The 20,010-nt window shown below is 39.3% G+C and overlaps 1 protein-coding gene across 2 annotated transcripts in view; it reads left to right on the top strand.

Annotated features, from left to right (window-relative positions):
• The first annotated feature begins 4,012 nt into the window (after positions 1–4,012).
• The window catches only part of C1D (C1D nuclear receptor corepressor), an 18,258-nt gene continuing 2,260 nt past the window's right edge, over positions 4,013–20,010 (top strand). Inside the window, exons 1-4 of one of the 2 annotated variants that reach the window (XM_042445531.1) lie at positions 4,013–4,090; positions 10,588–10,734; positions 11,785–11,851; positions 12,263–12,318. In XM_042445531.1, coding sequence (XP_042301465.1) covers positions 10,603–10,734; positions 11,785–11,851; positions 12,263–12,318 — 255 coding nt within the window. In that variant the 5' untranslated portion in view covers positions 4,013–4,090; positions 10,588–10,602. Of the gene's footprint in view, positions 4,091–4,161; positions 4,276–10,587; positions 10,735–11,784; positions 11,852–12,262; positions 12,319–20,010 lie in introns of those variants that run through there. The other variant, XM_042445530.1, reaches the window with a different exon arrangement.

The raw sequence follows: 20,010 nt of genomic DNA, 5'->3' as shown, positions 1-20,010 counted from the left end.
CTGTAGGCATAATTGTTTGTGTTCACACTAAAGACTGGCTGGATGAGAGAGGTGAGGGCAGTGCTTCCAAAACAGATTATATTCTTCCCTTTAACAGGGGATGGTTCTTTTTTCATAAGAGTTAAAGTACAGTACATACATTGACCCATGGATAAGTAAACTCAGGTTTTTTTGAGTGAATTTTTGACTAAAATCTCTAGGCTTATACATGAGTATATACAGTAATCATTTTTCTAAAGACTTTACTGCACAAACCCCTTTCTCGCAGCAATTGCATGGGAAACAAACAAACAACAAAACTAGACCTCATTCAGAGCCCCAATATCACACATCTTCAGAACTGCATGATTGGGGCTGCTGCCACCATCACACTCTCTTTATAAATTCCCTTAACGCTACATCCGTGCCTCATGCCTTACCCAGCATGCCTTCTGTTTTCTTTCTTTTTTATTCCTTTTAACTCACACAGTTCTGGAGCTCTACTATAGCAGTCCATTTTTCATTGCTTGAGAATAATGAGGAGAAGCAAAAGATGGGGGGGGGGGAGATGGAGACACTGATACCACATGACTGCCAATAACACAACAACCCTGGCAGTGACATTTTGCACCTATGTACTTGTGCAGTTTCCAACTCATTGATGGGTTTTCCCCGTCAATGAAAAGGGATGCCCTAATTGTGGTTGGGGGACGTGGCAGCTATGGATAGAAGGCAGATTTGTGTGATAAGTATTGCCAAAGCTGGCTTTTTTTACAGATGTAATCTCAGTTTTAAAGCTGCTTGTAGTAATTGCCTACATTTTCTTTTTGTCTTTTAATCTAATTGATGTCCAAGCAACTCCTTTTGATTTGTGCTAACTCTCCTTATCTCAGTGTTGATCTCTCCCTTTCCTTTTGCTTTTGAAAGAGAGAAAACGCTTTAATCAGAAATCACGGTATAATCTCAGGGAAAGAAAATAACCCTAAAGCTATATGATGTTTATTTCATCCTGCTTACTTTTGCATTTAAATTTTGATGAGAAACACTCTTTTGGAAACGGGTCAGGGGAGAGGTCAGTGGCAGACAGAGAATCTATCTAATCTAATTAAACCAAGAGGAAATACAGTCATTTGATTCAAAGGTTAAAAGGAGGTTATGTGCTCTTTATTTATAGCATAGCATCATACAGCTGTTTGTCTACAAAATAGGACAGGTAGCTTAGGTGTGGCACCCTGCTCCTCTCTTTTTTGATCTTCACATATTAACCTGCTGTTGTTGTCATTTTCCCTTCCCTTGTCTCCTTTTTACCATGCATCTCTCTTGGCATTGAGAAGCTCACCTTTGATGTGAAAATTTTGTGCTGCAATTTACTTGGGAAAGAGACTCGTTTGGACTACAACTCACAGAATCTGCCAGCCAGCCTCCCAAAGTAGTTTCCAAACTCTGGTTTTGGGTGGTATGCTTCATTGAATCATAGAAACATAGAGCTTGAAGAGATCACAATTCTTGCAACTAGTTTCACATGAGCCTTTTGTTCTGGGAAAAGCTACATGATGAAGAGACCCACGACAGCTCAGAGCAAAAGCACTGAGATGATAGTATGCTATCAGCCTTTATTGCAATTGAGATTCATGACCTCTGCATCCTCTGCCTCAGTGCTACTGAAAATGGCAGTCTATGGACTAGTCCTGGTCAATGTACTATCACTTGCTAGTCTTGTGAAGAGTCTCTAGACAAGAAAGAAAAAGTTATAGCTAATACACATCCATATGGTATTGGTCCCTGGTGCACTGCGTGTGTGTGTGTGTGTGTGTTTTACTGGTCTATTTGGAAGCAGGCATCCATGCTGCCAGTTTGTATCTGGATTCCCTCAATAGCCAGCCACATCCCACATTCCAGGTGGTTACTGCATCCATTTCTGTTTCTCCAGTGGAAGCAAGCTTTGTCGTTGGTAAGTATTACTATTAGCAAAACCTCAATCTACGGTATACATCTCTTCCACCTTTGATACCTGGTATAATTTGGGTTGGTCCCAAGGCCACTGTTGCCCCAGCCATAATATCTGTTATTTGAGTTTTTATTAAAATTCCCCTATAAACATATTAATTTGTGGGTGCTCTCTTTCCACTGGCAGGTGAAGAAATTTTTATTCTTGTGAATTGGATGGAACTGAAGTGTCTGTGTAAATGGTGTCCAGTTTTCTAATGCCTTTCTTTTCTTTTAATTGAAACTACATTTTACACATGTAGAGACCCTGTTGTAGGACTTTTGAGACTAACTGAAAGAAAGAAGTTGGTGGCATAAGCTTTTCTAGGCTAAGTCTACAAAAGCTCATGCTGCCAACTTCTTTCTTTCAGTTAGGTCTAAAACACACTGCAGCAATAATAATCCACTTTGAGACCGCTTTAACTGCCTTGGCTCAGTGCTAGGAAATCCTGGGAACTGTAGTTTGTTGTGGCATCAGAGCTGTTTTACAGAGAAGGCTAAATGTCTGATAAAACTACAGTTTCCAGAATTCCCCACAATTGAGCCAGGACAGTTAAAGTGGTCTCAAACTGGATTATTTCTGCAGTGTGTTTTGAGGCTATGAAAGGTAGATAGATACAATAAAACGTTCAGAAGTTATAAGAAAGTGAGAAGAGGGTTAGAGAAGGTGTGGAAAGGAAAGGAAAGGCAGGTAAATACAAGAGAAGGTTTAGGAAGGTGATGTAATAAGAAAAGTGAAGATGATGTTAAGATGGATAAAGGTAGGAAGGTAGTGGAAAGTGTATAGAAAGTAAGGGAATATGATAAGGTATGCATTCAGATGGAGAAGAAAAATAAAAATTATAGGAAAAATGAAGAGATAAGAGTAGTTGGAAGGAGGGATAAGAGGCAAGGAAAACACAAAGAAGAGGTAAGGAAAAGACAAGGAAAAAAAATAGGGTATAAGAAGGTAAAGCCAGATAAGAAAAGGAAGGTGGAAAATGAAATATGAAACGCTGAATCATGAATAAGAAAACGTATGCAAACATATGAATATGTCACTAAGTAATGTCATTACAACAAAGTGCAATACGTTTTAATTTTTATTATATTTTATTTTCTAGGATAAAATAAAATAATAAAATAATAATAATAATATAAAAATAAATAGGATGTACACCACTGGCAGGTCCATTTTATTTTATTCTGTTTTATGGACAATGCTGTGTAAACCTACAGCACTTTATTAATATTAATATTCTAATATAAAATATTATTATAAAATATAAAATATAATATTTATTATATTCTATTTTCTAGGATGTATGACACTGGCAGGTCCATGTTATTTTATTCTGTTTTAAGGACTGCGCTGTGTAAACTTATAGTGCTTTATAAATAATAATATTAATATTATAATATTATAAAATAATATTATAAAATATTATACGTATCATATTCTATTTTCTAGGATGTACGCCATTGGCAGGTCCATTTTATTTTATTCTATTTTAAGGACTGCGCTGTGTAAACTTACAGCACTTTATAAATAATAATATAATATTATAAAATATAATATTTATTATATTCTATTTTCTAGGATGTACGCCACTGGTAGGTTCAGTTTTGTTTTATTATATAGACAGTGATGTGTAAACATACAGCACTTTCTAAATAATAATAATATATTATAAAATAATATTATAAAATATAAACAATATCATAAAATAAAATAATATTAAAACGAACAAACAGGACCTGGCCTCCAAAGTCCTAATCCAACGTTCAAACCACAAGGGGTTTCTTAATGCTTTTATGTAATGCTTTGGGGTATGTTTTTATTTCTATTTTTATTTCATGCCTGTCGTCCTAAATGAGCCCCATTATAGAGAGAGAAATGAAGAAAAGGAATAAAATAATGATAATAATAATAAGATAAGGAGCAGGACATGGAGACGGAGACAAGATAGAGAGGAGGAGGAGAAGAGCCCTGCCTCTAGCTCTGGCCCTGGCGGCCATTTGCCAAAGGAAGCTCCTCCCCCTCCTTCTAATCTCCTCCTCATCCTCCATTTTCCACAGTCGTCAGTTGGGCGGCCCCGGCGAAGCCACGCCCCCCTCGCGCGCCCCATTCGCCTCCACGCGGCAGGTAGGAAGCGCGCGCGACACAAGGAAAGAGGCCCTCGCGAATGGGGGGGGGAGGGGGCGGTTGGGGAGCAGGAAAACAAAATGGCGGCTGGGAGGGAAGGGAATGCTAGTAGAGCGCTGTTTCCCTCCTGTCGCCCTGGCCTTTCCCAATCTCTCCCTCTCTCTGGGGGAAATGATGGAGGAAGGGTGTGTAGGGCTTCTACTCTGGGTATCCAGTTCTTCAGGGGCCACGGAATTAACTTTGTTTTTGTTGTTGGTTTTGCCTACTTTAGGGGATATAAACAACAACAATAGGAAAAAACATGCAGGGGGTAGCTGTGTTTGCCATTGAGCAAATACAAACAGAAATCCACCAGTGATACCTTTATTGGCCAACTGAAATGCACAGTATACTTATTGCAAGCTTTCGAAGCTCCATGGGCTTCTTCATCAGGCAAGATGTTACAAACCAAACAGGAAGGGAAAAACACACAATTGGAGATGTTTGTCAGATGCCTTTATGTTGTTTCAGTCCTTGGTAAAGATGATATGATGGGATATCTTTTGCAGGCAGGCTCCTTCTCCTTCTGGCCATGCAGCAGTAGGGAGATTTTCAAAGTCCAAGAACTATAAAGTCCAATTGTATCTCAACAGGGAACCCTTTGCTGCAATCCAATATGTCTCCATTCCAGTGAGGTCACAAACCTCTTTGTAGGAAGAGAACAATGGATTCCTCAAGAAGTCTCCATGTTTTTGCATCAGGAACATTTTGGTGGTGTAGAGGTAAAACATGCAAATGTAGTCCAAATTTAAGAAAACGAAGAAATTGTTTTACCTTGGTTGAAGTCCCAGCCATTTAACAAATACAAACAAGAATCCACCAGTGATACCTTTATCGGCCAATTAAAATGCACAATATACATTACATGTTGCGGAGTCATTGGAGTGGAGACATATTGGATTGCCAGAGAGGGTTCCCTGTTGAGATGCAAATGGACTTTAAATTTCCTGGACTTTGAAAATCTCCCTATTGCCAGCATGGCCAGAAGGAGGAGAAGCCTGCCTCCCAATATACCATCTTTACTAAGGACTGAAACAACATGCAAGCATCTGTTTAACATCTCCAATTGTTTTTCTTCTTCTCTTGTTTGGTTTGTCACATCTTGCCTGATGAAGAAGCCCCTGGAGCTTTGAAAGCTTGCAAGTAGTATATTGTGCATTTCTGTTGGCCAACAACAACAGAGCCAGTGTGGTGGAGTGGTTTGAGGGCTGGACTGCGACTCTGGGAAATGGGGTTCAGATCCCTGCTCCACCATGGAAGCCCACTGGGTGACCCTTGGGGGAGTCACACACTCTCAGCCTCCTCAGAGGATGGCCCTGGTGAACCTCCTTTGAAGAAACCTGACAAGGGAAACCCATGATAGCGTCGCTATAAATCACTTAAAGGCACAGGACAACAAACCTTAAAAATCTTAGAAGTGCAGTGTGACTTCTTACACACTTGGGAGAAATCACATAAGTCCTCCTTTTCCAGCCTTACATTTCACCCTTCTTTCCAGGAGGAGTTTCAAAAGGGCCTCCATTTTGAGTATGACTAGGAACATGGGTTTACACGTACATATGAGGGTTTTTAAAAAGCTTTTATTGTGTAATGCTTGTCATTTTTCCTGAATTTCCTATATCTTGTGGTGCCTTGGTCCTCCTTTGCACTGAGGACATGTGCTCGCCCTTCTCCAGAGTAACTTGCTCCCAAGAAAGCCTTTGTTGTCCCAATACTCAGACCACTACTTTGTTGTTTTTCCTGGGAGAACTCAATACTATGGGTAGTTTAGACTACATCCACACTGCAGAAAAAATTGTTGTGGCACCAGAGCTCCCTGACAGAGAAGGCTCAATGTCTCACAAAGTCCCAGAATTCCATAGCACTGAGCTGTGGCAGTTAAAAAGCAATAGCAAGTACATTTCTGTACCACATATCAGTGAACTAGCACTCGCTAAGCAGTTTACAATGTATAAAGCATGCAGGGGTAGCTGAGTTGGCTATTTAACAAATCCAAACAAAAATCCATCAGTGGTGCCTTTATTGGCTGACCGAAATGCACAATATACTTGTTGCAAGCTTTCGAAGCTCCATGGGCTTCTTCATCAGGCAGGATGTTACAAACCAAACAGGAGAAGAAGGGGAAAAAAGCACTTAGAGATGTTAGTCAGATGCCTGCAGGTTATTTCAGTCCATAGTAAAGATGGTACTGGGGAGGATATCTGTTGCAGACAGGTTCCTCCTCCTCCTGGCCATGCGGCAATAGGGAGATTTTCAAAGTCTAGGATATTTAAAGCCCAGTTGCCTCCTATAAGCTGGATACTCATTTTATTGACCTGCAAAAGGATAGAAGACTGAGTGGACCTTAGAGCCCTCCCCTAGGATCAAACTCACAACGTTGTGGCTGCAGTACCAGCTTTTAACCACTGTGCCACCAGGGCTCCTTAAAGTGGTGTCAAAGTGGATTATTTCTGCAGTATGGATGCAGCCTTGGTATCTGATCATTTAGTAGACCTATGCTTAGTAATTCCCAAAGAGGTTTCTGTGGGCTTCAGCCACAATGCAGAATTAATGCAGTTTGGCACTGTTTTAACTGTCATGTCTCCATCCTGTGGAATCCCGACCTTTATAGTTTTGTGAGACTCCAGATCTCTCTGAACAGAGAAGGCTGAGTAGCTCACAAAACTACAGCATTGAGTCATGGCAGTTAAAGCGGTGTCAAACTGCATTAATTCTGCAGTGTAGATGTACCTTTTGCTGGTCATTTTTGCCAGAACTTTATGGGAAGGGGGTCAGATCTCAGAGTCCATCCTTCGGCCTTTTTCACAGGATCAGATTTTTGCAGATTTAATCCTGCTTCTAACTTATCTGTTGTGCACAGTCTCCATTTCTTCATTTGAGGCTGTAAATTTATGGGTACTATGTTATAATTTTTTGAATACTTGCATGACAGCATTTTACATAGAGAGGCCTGTTTTTATGGGTGAAGGACATGTATTCTGATTATTATTTGTTTTTGCTTTTGTATGTTAATCTCCTGGTATCTTGGAAGCTGACAATCTGGTAATTGACAGACATAACGGTAATTCACTGAAATAAAAGGAAAACCGGGTGGTCAAGGATAGCCATTTCCCTGGGGAAACTAATTTTGAAAGCAAACTTGACAGCAAAAATGCTATATTAAAAAAAAAAGGCAGGGAACAGGGTGGTGTATAGGCTAGAGCATTGGATCAGGACTGGGGAGAACCCCAGTGACTCATGGCACTTGATTGATGAGCCTGGATTAGTTGTATATTATCAAGGTTGTATAGACTGTACCTTCTTTTCTGTTTCAACAGATCTAAATTATAGTGGGACTTTGGTATTGTTGGATTTGCCATGCACGGATTTGAGCATCCATGGATGGCAAACCTGCATTGTCCCCAATGGCGGTGTGTGTATGCAGACACACCACCTTAGGGGTTAAGACCCCCCTCTCCTCCACTGAGACTTCTGCTCCAGGTTGGCTTTGGGGTTTGGAGCCCTGTCAACCAGAGGGAGCCTACGCCAGGGCTTGAGTCTTGGAGCCCTCCACTCAGCACCTGGGACAGAGCCTCCAGGCTCTGAAACTCAGGCCCCGGAGCTGGCGCTTGCTCTGGATCCAGCTTGTCTTCAGGGGCAGTGTAGAGGCAGAGACTGGAGGCCCCATTGGCTGGAGGGTCTCAGAGCCTGTAGGCTCCATCCCAGATGCTGGGCCTGGAGGGGGGGATCCAAGACTCAAGCCCCAGCCCTGGCTCCCTCCAGCTGACAGGTCTCAATCCTCTACCTCCAAACTGTCCTTGAAGCCAAGCCAGGGCAGAAGCCTTGGAGGGAGAGGGAAAGGGAGAGCGGTAAGGAAGCCATTAAAGATAATGGGTCTTGAGCATGCACAGATTTTGATATCGGGGTGGGGGGTCCGGAATGGATCCCCCATGGATACCAAGGGCCAACTGTAAAACACTTGCTACTGATTTCCCACCTCTCAGTCAATGCAGCATATGTTTTTCCCTCCACACTCAGGTATGCTGGCTTTTTCTCTCTCAGACAACTTGCCACCATCTAGTGTTCAATCTTGCATTTGCAAGCTAAAAAAAGACCGTGTTCCACTTTTCAACTGATTCTACTTTTTGGTAGTACTCTGGTCCCTAACATGTCTGATAAGCCTGGACTTCCTGTAGTGAAGTTATTGGGGAGGAAGATGGCCATCTACACAGGTTTGTTTTTCTCTCCCTGGAGGAAAGGTGGAATATACAGTCGTCCCTCAGTATGGAATAATTCTTTATTGAACTGTGGATTCAAACATCCATGGCCAGGGCAGTTAAAGCAGTCTCAAACTGGATTATTTCTGCAGTGTGTTTTGGATCACTGTGTCATGACTGTGAGAAAATGGAAATACTTTTTTGCGGGGTTACATAATAACATTCAGTTTTGGCAATACTGTGTTGTTTAAAAAAAACTTGGCCAGGAAAAGAAAATCAAGTTTCTGCTTGTTGCAGGAAGTATCTTTTTATATATTTGAAGTAATTGGTTTTGGGGATTAAGTAAATGGAATAAACTATGAGTCCAGGATTGCTTCTAGGTACACGGAATCCTCCTTTTGGTCTTACTTTCCCTTGGCAGCATCAATTCCATAGCTACATCTAAGCCTATTTCATATTAATTCAAAGAGGTTACTTGTTTGAAGCCAAAAATAACAGTTTTATGGCACTTAGAACACTAGCAATCTTTATTATGTAATGTAATCTGTGAGATGGATGTACTATTATCCTAAACTGCAGGTGAAGATGGTTGGGTGTGTGTGTTTGTGAATACACACTGAGTGCAGAGGGGAATGAAATGCAGAGAAAATTAACAGTGATGTTTACTTTATCCACAGTGGCAATTTACGAAACAATTGCTACTGAATCATGATGGGTTGTTAGTAAAACATCATGACTTTGAGTTTGCGGTTAAAACAAAGCTACACAGTTTGTAGTTCTTGTAGGTCACTTGTTGTAGAAAATTTAATGTTTGCTGTCTGTGTGGAGGATATCTTTTGAAGTGATCCAACCTATCAGTTGTCTAAACATTAGACCCCCTACTGGGTTTATTATAGAAGTTTGAATGATGCCTGGATAGAACTACTATTGAGAAATAATGGGGGCAAATATAATTTTAGTTGTTCAGTTTTCTTTTTGGTAGAATTTAAAATGTGGGCCTGTGTTTTCTGTAGGTATTATTCAAATGAGAGCCAGCATTGTGTAGTGGTTTGAGTGTTGGACTATGACTCTGGAGATCAGGGTATGATTCCCTGCTTGGCCATGGAAACCCATTGGGTGATCTTATGCAAATCACACACTCTCAGCCCCAGAAAACCCGATGTTAGGTTTCCCTTAGGGTCACCATAAGTCAGAAATGACTTGTAGGCACACAACAACACAACACAACTATTCAGATGTGTACTATATTCACTGGATAATTTGATTTAAATAAATTTTATTTGAATTGCTTATCTAAAAGGTACAATTTTAATGATTTAAATCACAGTTTAAATCACTAGTGTGGAAGATTCTACTATAATTTTTAGTAGAAGTACATTATTGTTTAATAAGACCTTGATATATATTCAGATAGGTAGATTTCATTAGATGGTAGGTACATACTAAGCAATTATTCTGAATTATTTTTCGATTAATTTTCAGTTAATCAAAAAATGAGATCTCTTGTATTTTTATCCAGACTCCTCATCCTCGTTCATTTCCATTCCCCCAAATTCTCTATTTGTTGATATTCTCTATCCTGACTTTCAAATATTGTGAATATGACCAGGGCACAACAAATCAGAGTGATAGCCTTGCTCCAAAGTAGTGTTTGAGCTGCTAGGCCATAAAAACCTGTTCAGAATGAAAGTGATTATACCTTTGCAAGCTGCCACTTTCCAAAAGTCAAGCTGTTTGTCTTGTGTAGCTTCACAATCCACAAGCTAATGGCTGTGATGTCATTAATAGCTTGTAAACCTGTTAATGTCATTTCACTAATTTGGATCATATTGTTATTGGCAGTCCTTATTTGAGTAGGCCTATTATTTCAGTTGCTGAATGGTAAGTCGAACACATGTAAACCACACTGATACATTGGCTCTATTCTAGTTGAGTCAAATAGTAGGATTCATGCCTTCATGTTTTGTTTTTATGTCTTAGTACCTATAGTGAAAGAGAGCCTGTGTGATGTAGTGGTCTGAACATTGGGACCACAAAGCTGAAGGCCAGGGTTCACCATGGAAACTCATGAGGTGACCTTTGCAAGTCATTCTCTCCTCAAAGGAAGGCAAAAGCAAATCTTTGAACAAATTTTGCCAAGAAAACTCCATGTTAGGTTTGCCTTAGGATCACCATTAGTCAGAAATGTCTTGAGGGCACACAACAATAACAACAACAAACATCTATTCTAAAGTGAAAACTATCCTTTACTCTCATGTCTAGGACATCATATCAGATATGGACCTAACAGAAGAAAAATACCCAACAGAGATTCATGATTATCTTTCGGCCTTTGAGAAGTCTGTCAGTTCTGTAGATGACATGTTGAAGACTATGATGTCTGTGTCTAGAAGCGAACTTCTCCAGAAGGTAAGAAGATAATAAAGGCACAATAATTTTTGCCTGCTTAAGTCATCTCTGGTTTGCCGTGTTTGGTGGACTTGTTTGGACAGACAGCTTATAAATATATCTTTTTTAAGAAATCAAATGTTAAGGGTTCTAGTATTTAATATTCAGTATCTAACCACATCCCCCAAAATAGACTGTTTTGTTTCATCTTTTGGCGCTAGTTGTAGAACAAACCAGTACTAAAATATAAAATCTTGTTATACAGTATCCCTTCCAGCTTATAAAGAATGGATAAAGGAAGGAACATACAAAGCATCTTTTTTGTTCTCCCTTTCAACACCCTACAACAGCACAAGATACTGCCCCAGGTCTTTGTACATGTATCTATATATTTCAACAGTTAGAATGTAATTTGTAATTTCTTCGGGGCAAAATAAAAAAAAAATCTCATAGATCAGGGAATTTCACCCTTCCCCTGAAGCCTTCCAACCATGAATAAATTATGAACACAACCATCTTGACAGCTCAGCCCTTTGACAGGATCCATGTTCAATCTTGTAAGCTGTACATTCATGTAATCTAAGTTTCCAGGAAATCCTATAGGAACAAAAAATGATGGATTGGCTTTGACAGCCAAAAATTGTTTCTGCCTTTTGGTATATAACCGCAGTATTCCTGCATGCATTGTACATAAAATAAAAGGTGGCAGTGATCCAGAACCCACGCAGGACTTGTAAAGAGAATGTACTCTGTGAGCTTTCATAGTTGTCTCTTAAGAAACTCAGTTGGTATGTGGCACTGCCTCCTTGTATCACTACCAGGATCTGTATATATTAGCTGGGACATGTGAGAAATGGCACATGTGAGAACTATATATTAGCTGGTACATATGGCCTAATGGCTAGAAATGGAAAAGCCCTGTTTGAATGTCACCTTAGCCACAAACTGCCCCTCGGCTTCAGTCTCTTCCACCACTTCTTTGCAGTGTATGGTATTGCTGTAAGCTGCTGTTGGGGTTTGGTTAAATGTAATAAAGTTCACATGATGTTGATTTTCTCTTTCTGGATTTAGCTGGATCCTCTTGAGCAAGCAAAATTAGATTTAGTGTCTGCTTACACATTGAATTCAATGTTTTGGGGTGAGTATGCCAAGTAAGACATTCATAGCAGTAATGAGTAGTTCCTTATGTTACTGAATATTTCAATATGTAATGCTGCAACTAGTTACTATTTCATCCAGTTTTTGAAAACTATTTTACTATACTTTTATAAATGATAGCAAAATAAAAGCTTTATTATTTACGCTTTCACCATTTCATAATTGTTGATCAAGCTCCTTTTTCTTGTTTTTTGGTTCCCCTCCCATACCCCTCTACTTTTATAGAGCACTGAATCCTCTTTAGTATCAATCATTTTATATTGAAATTAGTATGGTTTAGAGTTAGTCTAGCAATTTTCCAGTCTTGATAGTTGTCTGTCAAGTTGCCTGTTATATGTGTACCTGGGATTTTATTGCTAATATCCCATTTTAAAAATATTTCATTTTGCAGTTTACCTGGCCACTCAAGGAATTAATCCAAAGGAGCACCCAGTGAAAAAAGAATTGGTAAGATTCAGGGCAAAATTTCATCTTGCTGAGACAAGTGCTTTAACAGTATTAATTCTGAACTTAATATTTTGATTGGGTCTTCAGGGAGGGACCAGTAGTTTTTGCATGGTAAAAATGTGATAATTTTATATTCCCATAATGAATAATAAGGGAGCCATTGTGGCGTAGTAGTTTGAGTGTGGGACTACAATTCTGGGAGAACAAGGTTCAGATTCCCAGTCTGCCATGGAAACCCAGTGGGAGACCTTGGGGAAGTCACACTCTCTCAGCCTCAGAGAAAGGCACTAGCAAATTCTCTCTGAACAAATTATCAAGAAAACGCTATGTAAAGGTTGCCATAAGCTGGCAACAGCCTCAAAGCACACAACAACATAATAAGTGACACACACACACACACCCTTTCCAATGTAGAAATGCCACTTTTACCTTGATGTTCTAGTTCCATGTGTAGTGAGGGTTTTTTCATGAACAGAAAAATGTTTTCCTATCATACACCCTACTTCCTGGTACAATCCACTTTACCTGATCAGGATACTGTGAAGTCTGCTGCAGGTGCAGATCTGATCTGAACAACCCACTTTTCTTTTTCTGTTTTCAGTCTGGGTTGATCCAGAAAGAAAATGGATTGAATTTATAGATTTGATCATAAAAAATTGTGATGTGAACACTGCATGCAATAATAATTTAAGAGAGGTCACCTAAGCGGCAGTCATGTCTCACTGGATTTGGGGACCTGAAACCAAAGGAGTGGGTGTGTGGTGAATCACTGGTTGAGACTGAATCCACCATCAACAGCCAGTAAACATTGAGTATCTCACACCAACCATATGGAAAGTGATAGTAAACACACCTCTGCTCCACATCAAAAGTGAAATATACTAAGCCTCTTATTACATAGCTCTCCTAAGATGTGTCCATGTGGCCCAGGCTGGGACTGAAACATTGTATGGTTTTGGAATATGGTAAATGTACAAATGCTGCATGTGCACATTTAACCTGGAAATTTCCTCCAGTAGATTACATTTCTGGAGCATGCAAACCGCCTGGCTTCTGACTGTTGGAATGCATAAGCCTTGAATTTCAGTCAGTCCTAGAAACAGTTGTATTGCAGGACAAACTTTCAAAGGTTGTGGCTTGCATTTTCCTGACATTGTTAACTAATGATGGCTTAATTTAGAGGAAAGTACTAAAGCAACTTGGGGTGCCTGATTTTTGCTGGCTAAAAACCATATCCTATCTACAGCTTGTAGCCATCCACATGTGTCCTATCTGTGGTACCGCCCCCTCAGAAATTGCTTTTTTGGGAGGGATGAGGGGGACTCAAGTGGGAAAAGATATCAGTGCAGTTCTCATGAGCAAAAACAGTTTCTAGAAAAGCAAAGATGCCATTGAATGCAGCCCACATGATGTGCTCATCTTCCTAACTGGGAATTCTAATGTGTATTTTTGTTCAAAATAAAACCGTCTGTCTGAAAATAGGTTTTTGTTTCAGTGCAGTTTTAAAAGGGTTCCAAGTTAAAACAAAACAATACTTTCTCCTTCTGAGACTGAAATTTTGTGCCAACCAGCTTTTCACTTAAGGAATGGAAAAATGTTACATGTCTCATAATTATTTATAACTTCCAGTACAGTGTGTTTTCCTATAAATACTTGGACTAGTGTTAATCTCCGAGGCTACCTTTTCTTACTCCTGTATGACTTTAAAAGTATCATGTGGTTGATTTACTAGCAAAGACGGGAAAGATCTCCCTCCCCTTTTCCAATCCTTCCATTAATTCATTTTCTCAGCAGTAAAGAATCCAGTTCGGCAACAAAGCTAAAAGCTTTTTTGGCACTAGTTGTATGTGTACTGTCCAGTAATTCTGCATTAGTGACATATTTATTGCCTATAATAAATCTTTTCCGTTTGTCTTTATAATCCATTTAGATACATGAATATAGTATGTTAAGAGTGGATATCGTGGAAATTCTGCTGACTTTGATTTAGCTCAGAGAATAGAAAAACTACAGATCAAATCTGAGGTTGTCAATCAGAATTTTTTGTGTTATATGCATTATATACATATGTAGCACTGCTACTATAATAAAGTATGCACCTTTAAGTGAAGATGATAAACAAAAGTAATTGTTAAGAAAACTGGCAATTTTGTGCCATGTCTGTACATATTCAACTATGAACATTTGTTTGAAAAGAAAAATGGATTGATTCAAGCTCTTATCAGAATCAAATCCCTATTCTATTTTTACTTGTTCTGAAGCTGTGCCAGTAGGAAAAGTGTGTCATGGGAGCCTATAGTAAATATATTTAGTGTAGAAAATCTCAAGCATATGACAGTGTGAACTTGCCAAAGAAGGAGGAGTTTTTCTCGTTTCTTATAAACACAATAAAATGAGCGCTTGATGGGATATGTGATGGAAATGGATGCTGTTTCTTTCTGAAGACTAGAATGATGTCCTTACCTTGCATAAGGAAGATCTGTCATTAGCTGCTGCTTTTTTACCTTTTGGTACTTATGACAGAGTTCCATTATGTTTGAAAAACTAATATGTGATTTGTGCAATGATGTTTCTCATTCAGGCTATTTCATTCCCTGTCCGTTTGTCCATTCTTTTTACCTGTACTGTTGCCGATCATGCGTAACACTAAACCATGATCTAGCACTATGTGTCAAACCCCAGTGAAGCCTTTTGCAGTGAAGCCCAATCCCTCCCAAAACTTCCTGGAAGCAGAAGTGATGTTGCATTATTTCAATAATAATATAATAATAAATAATTTATTTATATTTCCCGCCTCTCCCTGCAGACCGAGGTGGGATTACAACCAATAAAATACATACAAAATACAAGTATAAAAACACAAACAATAACAATGATACTTTGATTAAACAAATTAACCATTTCCATCATAAAATAATAGCAGGGAGCATAGATCACAGAGTTTTCTGATAATAGGAATGGAGCTTTGTTGAGTCAGGAGGAGCTGTGTGGCCACTTGGGGATTTGGAAGGGACTTGTATGTGAAGGAAATGACCCCTTCCCTCTGCAAAATCATACTTAAGCATTCTGGGTAAATGCAGCCACCAGCATATAGAACCTGACAATTTGTTCTCATGGGTGTTTTCAATAATGGGAGTGGGGTTTCACACAGCATCTTTATTTGCTGGATCAAATGTTGTTTTGATATGAACAAGAAGTCTATGTACCCATAATTTGGGAAATTTTCTTGACAGATCTGTGCTTATCTATCTTGTTGCCTAAGGTGGAGCCTTACATGCCCCTTTTCCTCCCACAAAAGGAAGTGCTTTTGGGGGGGGGGACATTACTGCACCATTTACACCGTTTCTCCAAAAGGTCTTTCTGAAGGATCAAAGCCCTAAAGTATGTGTGGGCTCCTGGGAGCGGCCTCAAATTGACTTGTTGTCTTATTCATTATTCAGGGATGAAGTGGCTTAATGGTTAAGATGCAAATTCTGATGATCGGGAGGTTGGCAATTTGAGGCCCAGGTGCTGCATGATGGAGTGAGCTCCTGTTACTAGTCCCATCTTCTACCAACCTAGCCATTTGAAAGCTTGCAAATGCAATTAGATAAATAGGTATCACTTCGGTGGGAAGGTAAACAGCATTTGGTGCAGGCATGCTGGACACATGACCTCTGGAATAGCCCTTGGATAGCACTGGCTCTTTGGCTTAGTAACGGAGATGAGCACCACCTCAACAGTCAGTTATGACTAGACATTCATGCCAAGGGACTACCTTTACCTTTTACCTTATTTATACTGTAGACAGGAAGTTTGAATTAAATATTAATGGTAAACAGAACATAGTTCCCCACAGGTTTGGTGTGGGATATGCTATTTCAGATGACACCAAGGAACTAACTTCATTGAATGGCCCTGTAAATGCCGCCACTGTCAAAGTGCCCAAAACTCAACATGTCATCAGGCTTCACTGGTATGCTATTGTTTTATATACAAACTCTAGCGTACTGGAAACCTGTGACAGAATAAGGTATATTTTTTTCAGTCCAAACCAACTAGTTATGGTTGATAGGTTTTCATGTTAAACCCCCTGCCCTGCCCCCCGAAAAGATTGGTGTATGCTGTGTTTTCCCTCTTTTGGTTATCCCATTTATTTACTGCTGCTGTTCACTGGTTTTGTTTCTCAATTCAGTTTCCTGAAAACTTTCATTCTCTTATTGTTGTTGTTTTGTGCCTTTATAGGGACCCTTAGACAAACCTATCACAGGGTTTTCTGTGGCTGGGAGTGTGTGACTTGCACAAGACTTTCCATGGCCATGCGGTGATTTGAACCCTAATCTCCAGAGTTGTCATCCAACATTCAAACCAATAAACCACACTAGCTCTATTTATACCTTTTATCAGACTGGATAGTGAAGAATGCCAACTGTATAATGAAAACTTTGCTTTTCTAACATACACACACACACACACACACACACACACACACACACACACTTCTCAGGTAGGGCTAGCTTTTGACAGAGTACTTCTGGTCACCTAGTATGTTTCCTTGGAGGCAGCATTAAATACCATACTAACATACTTCTTTATGAGTAACACCTAGCAGTATGTGGGATCTGCTCTTTTTAGAAATGGGCTTAAATAACAATAGCAGCTCCTCCTTTGTGTAGTTTTTAGAGATACAGTTTGAACTAGTTGGGATCCAGGTTGTTATATTATTGTTTACTATTTGCTTTATTACTAATAGCTATACAGTTTTGGATTAATTATATGGATTTCTACATTTCAAAAAGCAGGGAAAATCCACAAAGAAAAAAATCTTTCATTTTAGCTTACCGTTAAGTCACACATATATTTGGAACTATAGCCAAAACGAAAGAAATTCAGGTAACAGATCAACCCTGTTTCATGATAACTGAAAACATGGTTATATTGTTACATGCTTAACTTTTGCAAAGTTTTAAAATACAAAGGAGTCATGTAATTCAAATCCAGAGTTAAGTTTGTAGAGGTTTTTCTGCAAAGAAAGACATTTAGGCCCCAAGCACATTCAAAATACAGGTATTTTCACAATTCCTCCATCCATTTTAAACTCCTCTGCAAGTATAGGCAAGAGGTGTGTCACATTCTCTGATACTGTGGACTATCACAGCTCAGTGACAAACTATTGGATGAATGTGATTCTTCATATTCATAGAATCATTGAACCATTGGGTCCAGCCCCTGCTCAGTTCAGGATTTCTAGCTAAAGAATCCCCAGCAAGTCTAGATACTTTTTGAAAACATCCAGAGAAGGAGACCGCACCACCATTCTAAGCAATTGGTTCCATTGCTGAATTGTTCTTACTGTCAAGAAGTTCCTTCTAATGATCTACAGAAATCTGCCCTCCTGTAATTTTAAACCAATCCTGGGCAGCAGAGAACAGGCCTGCCTACTCCTCTCTGTGATAGCATTTAAAGAGTGCAGCCATACCAGCCCTCAACCTTCTCTTCACCAAGGTATACATGCCCAGCTTCTTTCCTCATAGGTTTTGTTCTCCATTCCTCTTTCTCTGAACCTGTTCCAGCTTGTCTATATCTTTTTTAAAATGAAGTGCCCAGAACTGAATGAATGTTCCAGAAGACGACTGACCAGCACAGTCCTGGGAACTGTGCTTCTATTAATGCAGGCAAAAATATAATTTACTTTCTTTGCTGCAGCATCACACTACTGGCTCTCGTTCGAGTAATTCCAAGCTCCTTTTTACATGTAGTATTGCTGAGCCATGTATCCCCCATCCTAATCCTGTGCATTTAGTTTTTGTGGCTTAAATGTAACATTTTGGATTTGTTTCTATTGAATTTCATTTTATTAATCTCTGCCCAATTTTCTAGATTATCAAGGTCCTTTTGAATTCTGTTCCTATCTTCCAATATGTTAGCCACCACTCCAAGTTTTGTATCATCTGCAGACTTGATAAGGACTCCTTCCACCCAGTCATCTAATCCCAAAGAACCACTTACTTGAAAAAATTGAATTAAAGCACTGAAAAAATGCCAAAGCATAATAGCACTAAGACAGAACCATGAGGTCTCCACTCAAGACCTCCTTCCAGTTTTGAAGTGCAGCTATTGATGATAACTGTTTGAGCATGATTTTCCAACCACTTGTGGATCCATCTGACAGTGTTTCATCTATTCCATGTTCAGTCAGTTTGCTAATCAATATGTTATAGGAGAACTTAACAAATTCTTTGCTTAAATCCAGATAAATGACAGCCATAGCATTATCAGCATCTACTAAACTAATGGCCCAAGCAAAAAGAAAAAAGATTATTTTGGCAAGATTTGTTCTTAACAAATCCATGCTGGCTCCTATTGATCACTGCATTGTCATCAAGATACTTCAAAACATGTATGTATGTATAATCCGTTATAATATTTTTCCTGGTATTGAAATCAGGCTAATTGGCCTGTGCTTTTCTGGATTCTCTTTTTTGAAGAGAGGGACAATGTTTGTTCTTCTCCAGTCCACTAGCAACTCACCCATCCTCCAAGATGACAAGTGGTTCTGCAAGAATGGGTTGCAGTTCATCTGGCCCTGCAGATCTAAACTCATTTAAGTCACTGAGGTAATTCCTGACTAGTTCCTTATCAACTATGATTTGAAATCCAGATCCCTTGTTAAGGTCTTTACAGATGCACAGCAGCACATCAAGCAAGAGGGAGTCCTCTTTTGGGGTGAGAAAAACCCTGAAGCATAATAGCTTTGTGTTTTCATTGTGATCTATTAGCATTTTACTGCTGTTGTTGAGCAGCATCCCACTATTTCCTTGGTCATTCTCTTGCTTTGTACGAATTTGAAAAACCTGTTCTTGTTGCTTCCTGCTTCCCTAGCTAGTCTCAGTTCATTTTGAGTGTTAACGTTCCTTATATTATTCCTGCAAGCTTGGGCTACACATCCATGTTCCTCCTTGGTAGTTCATGCTTTCATTCTTTATAGATGCTCTTTTTTTCTTTTCACATCTTCAAGTTTCGTGTGAGATGCAGCACATCATACTACATCATAGACTCCCACAATTTGTTTTATTTAACAGTTGTTCTTTCTACTCATGTGGACAATATACCAAAAAATATTCAGCTAATCAATAAGTGGAAACTAATACATAACTGTGTTTGTTTAATTTATTCCACAGCTTTCTGCTCAAAAAAATTAAGAGAGCTAATAGTTGTAACAACTGAGATTTGGGTCAAAAAACATTCTGAATTGGCTGAATAACATAGGGACCTAGTCAGATGGCACACCTTTCTATTTCTCCATAGAAATAGTTGCCCAGAAGGATGCCATGTTTATCTGACTGGGGGAATGGTGATCTTATCAGGGATTGGCAAAGTACAGCCTGCATGTCATATGCACCCTAAGAATCTCTGATGTCCCCCCTCCTTTTGATGAAAGCTGAAAAAACTCTAGGGCTATTTTGTCATAAGCGGTCAAGATGTGTGTGGCATGCTTTAAGTGAAAGGGTTTGGTTTTACCCAAATCTATAGTGACTTAAGTCACTTCCTGGTTAAGGCAAAAGCATATCTTGAGCTTAGAAAAGTCCAGAGAGGTCCCCAAACATGGCAAAATGGCTTTATGTAGCCCCTAAAAGGTGTGTGTGTGATTCAGCCATTTTTTTTAAAAAAATTGCCAAAATAGAGATGTTGGGCAGGTGAAGTGGGGTGAAG

The sequence above is a fragment of the Sceloporus undulatus genome, chromosome 1 (assembly GCF_019175285.1).
Source record: "Sceloporus undulatus isolate JIND9_A2432 ecotype Alabama chromosome 1, SceUnd_v1.1, whole genome shotgun sequence".
Lineage (NCBI taxonomy): Eukaryota > Metazoa > Chordata > Lepidosauria > Squamata > Phrynosomatidae > Sceloporus > Sceloporus undulatus.
Note: the sequence above shows the minus strand (reverse complement) of the source record. Positions and strands in the feature narration are given on the sequence as shown.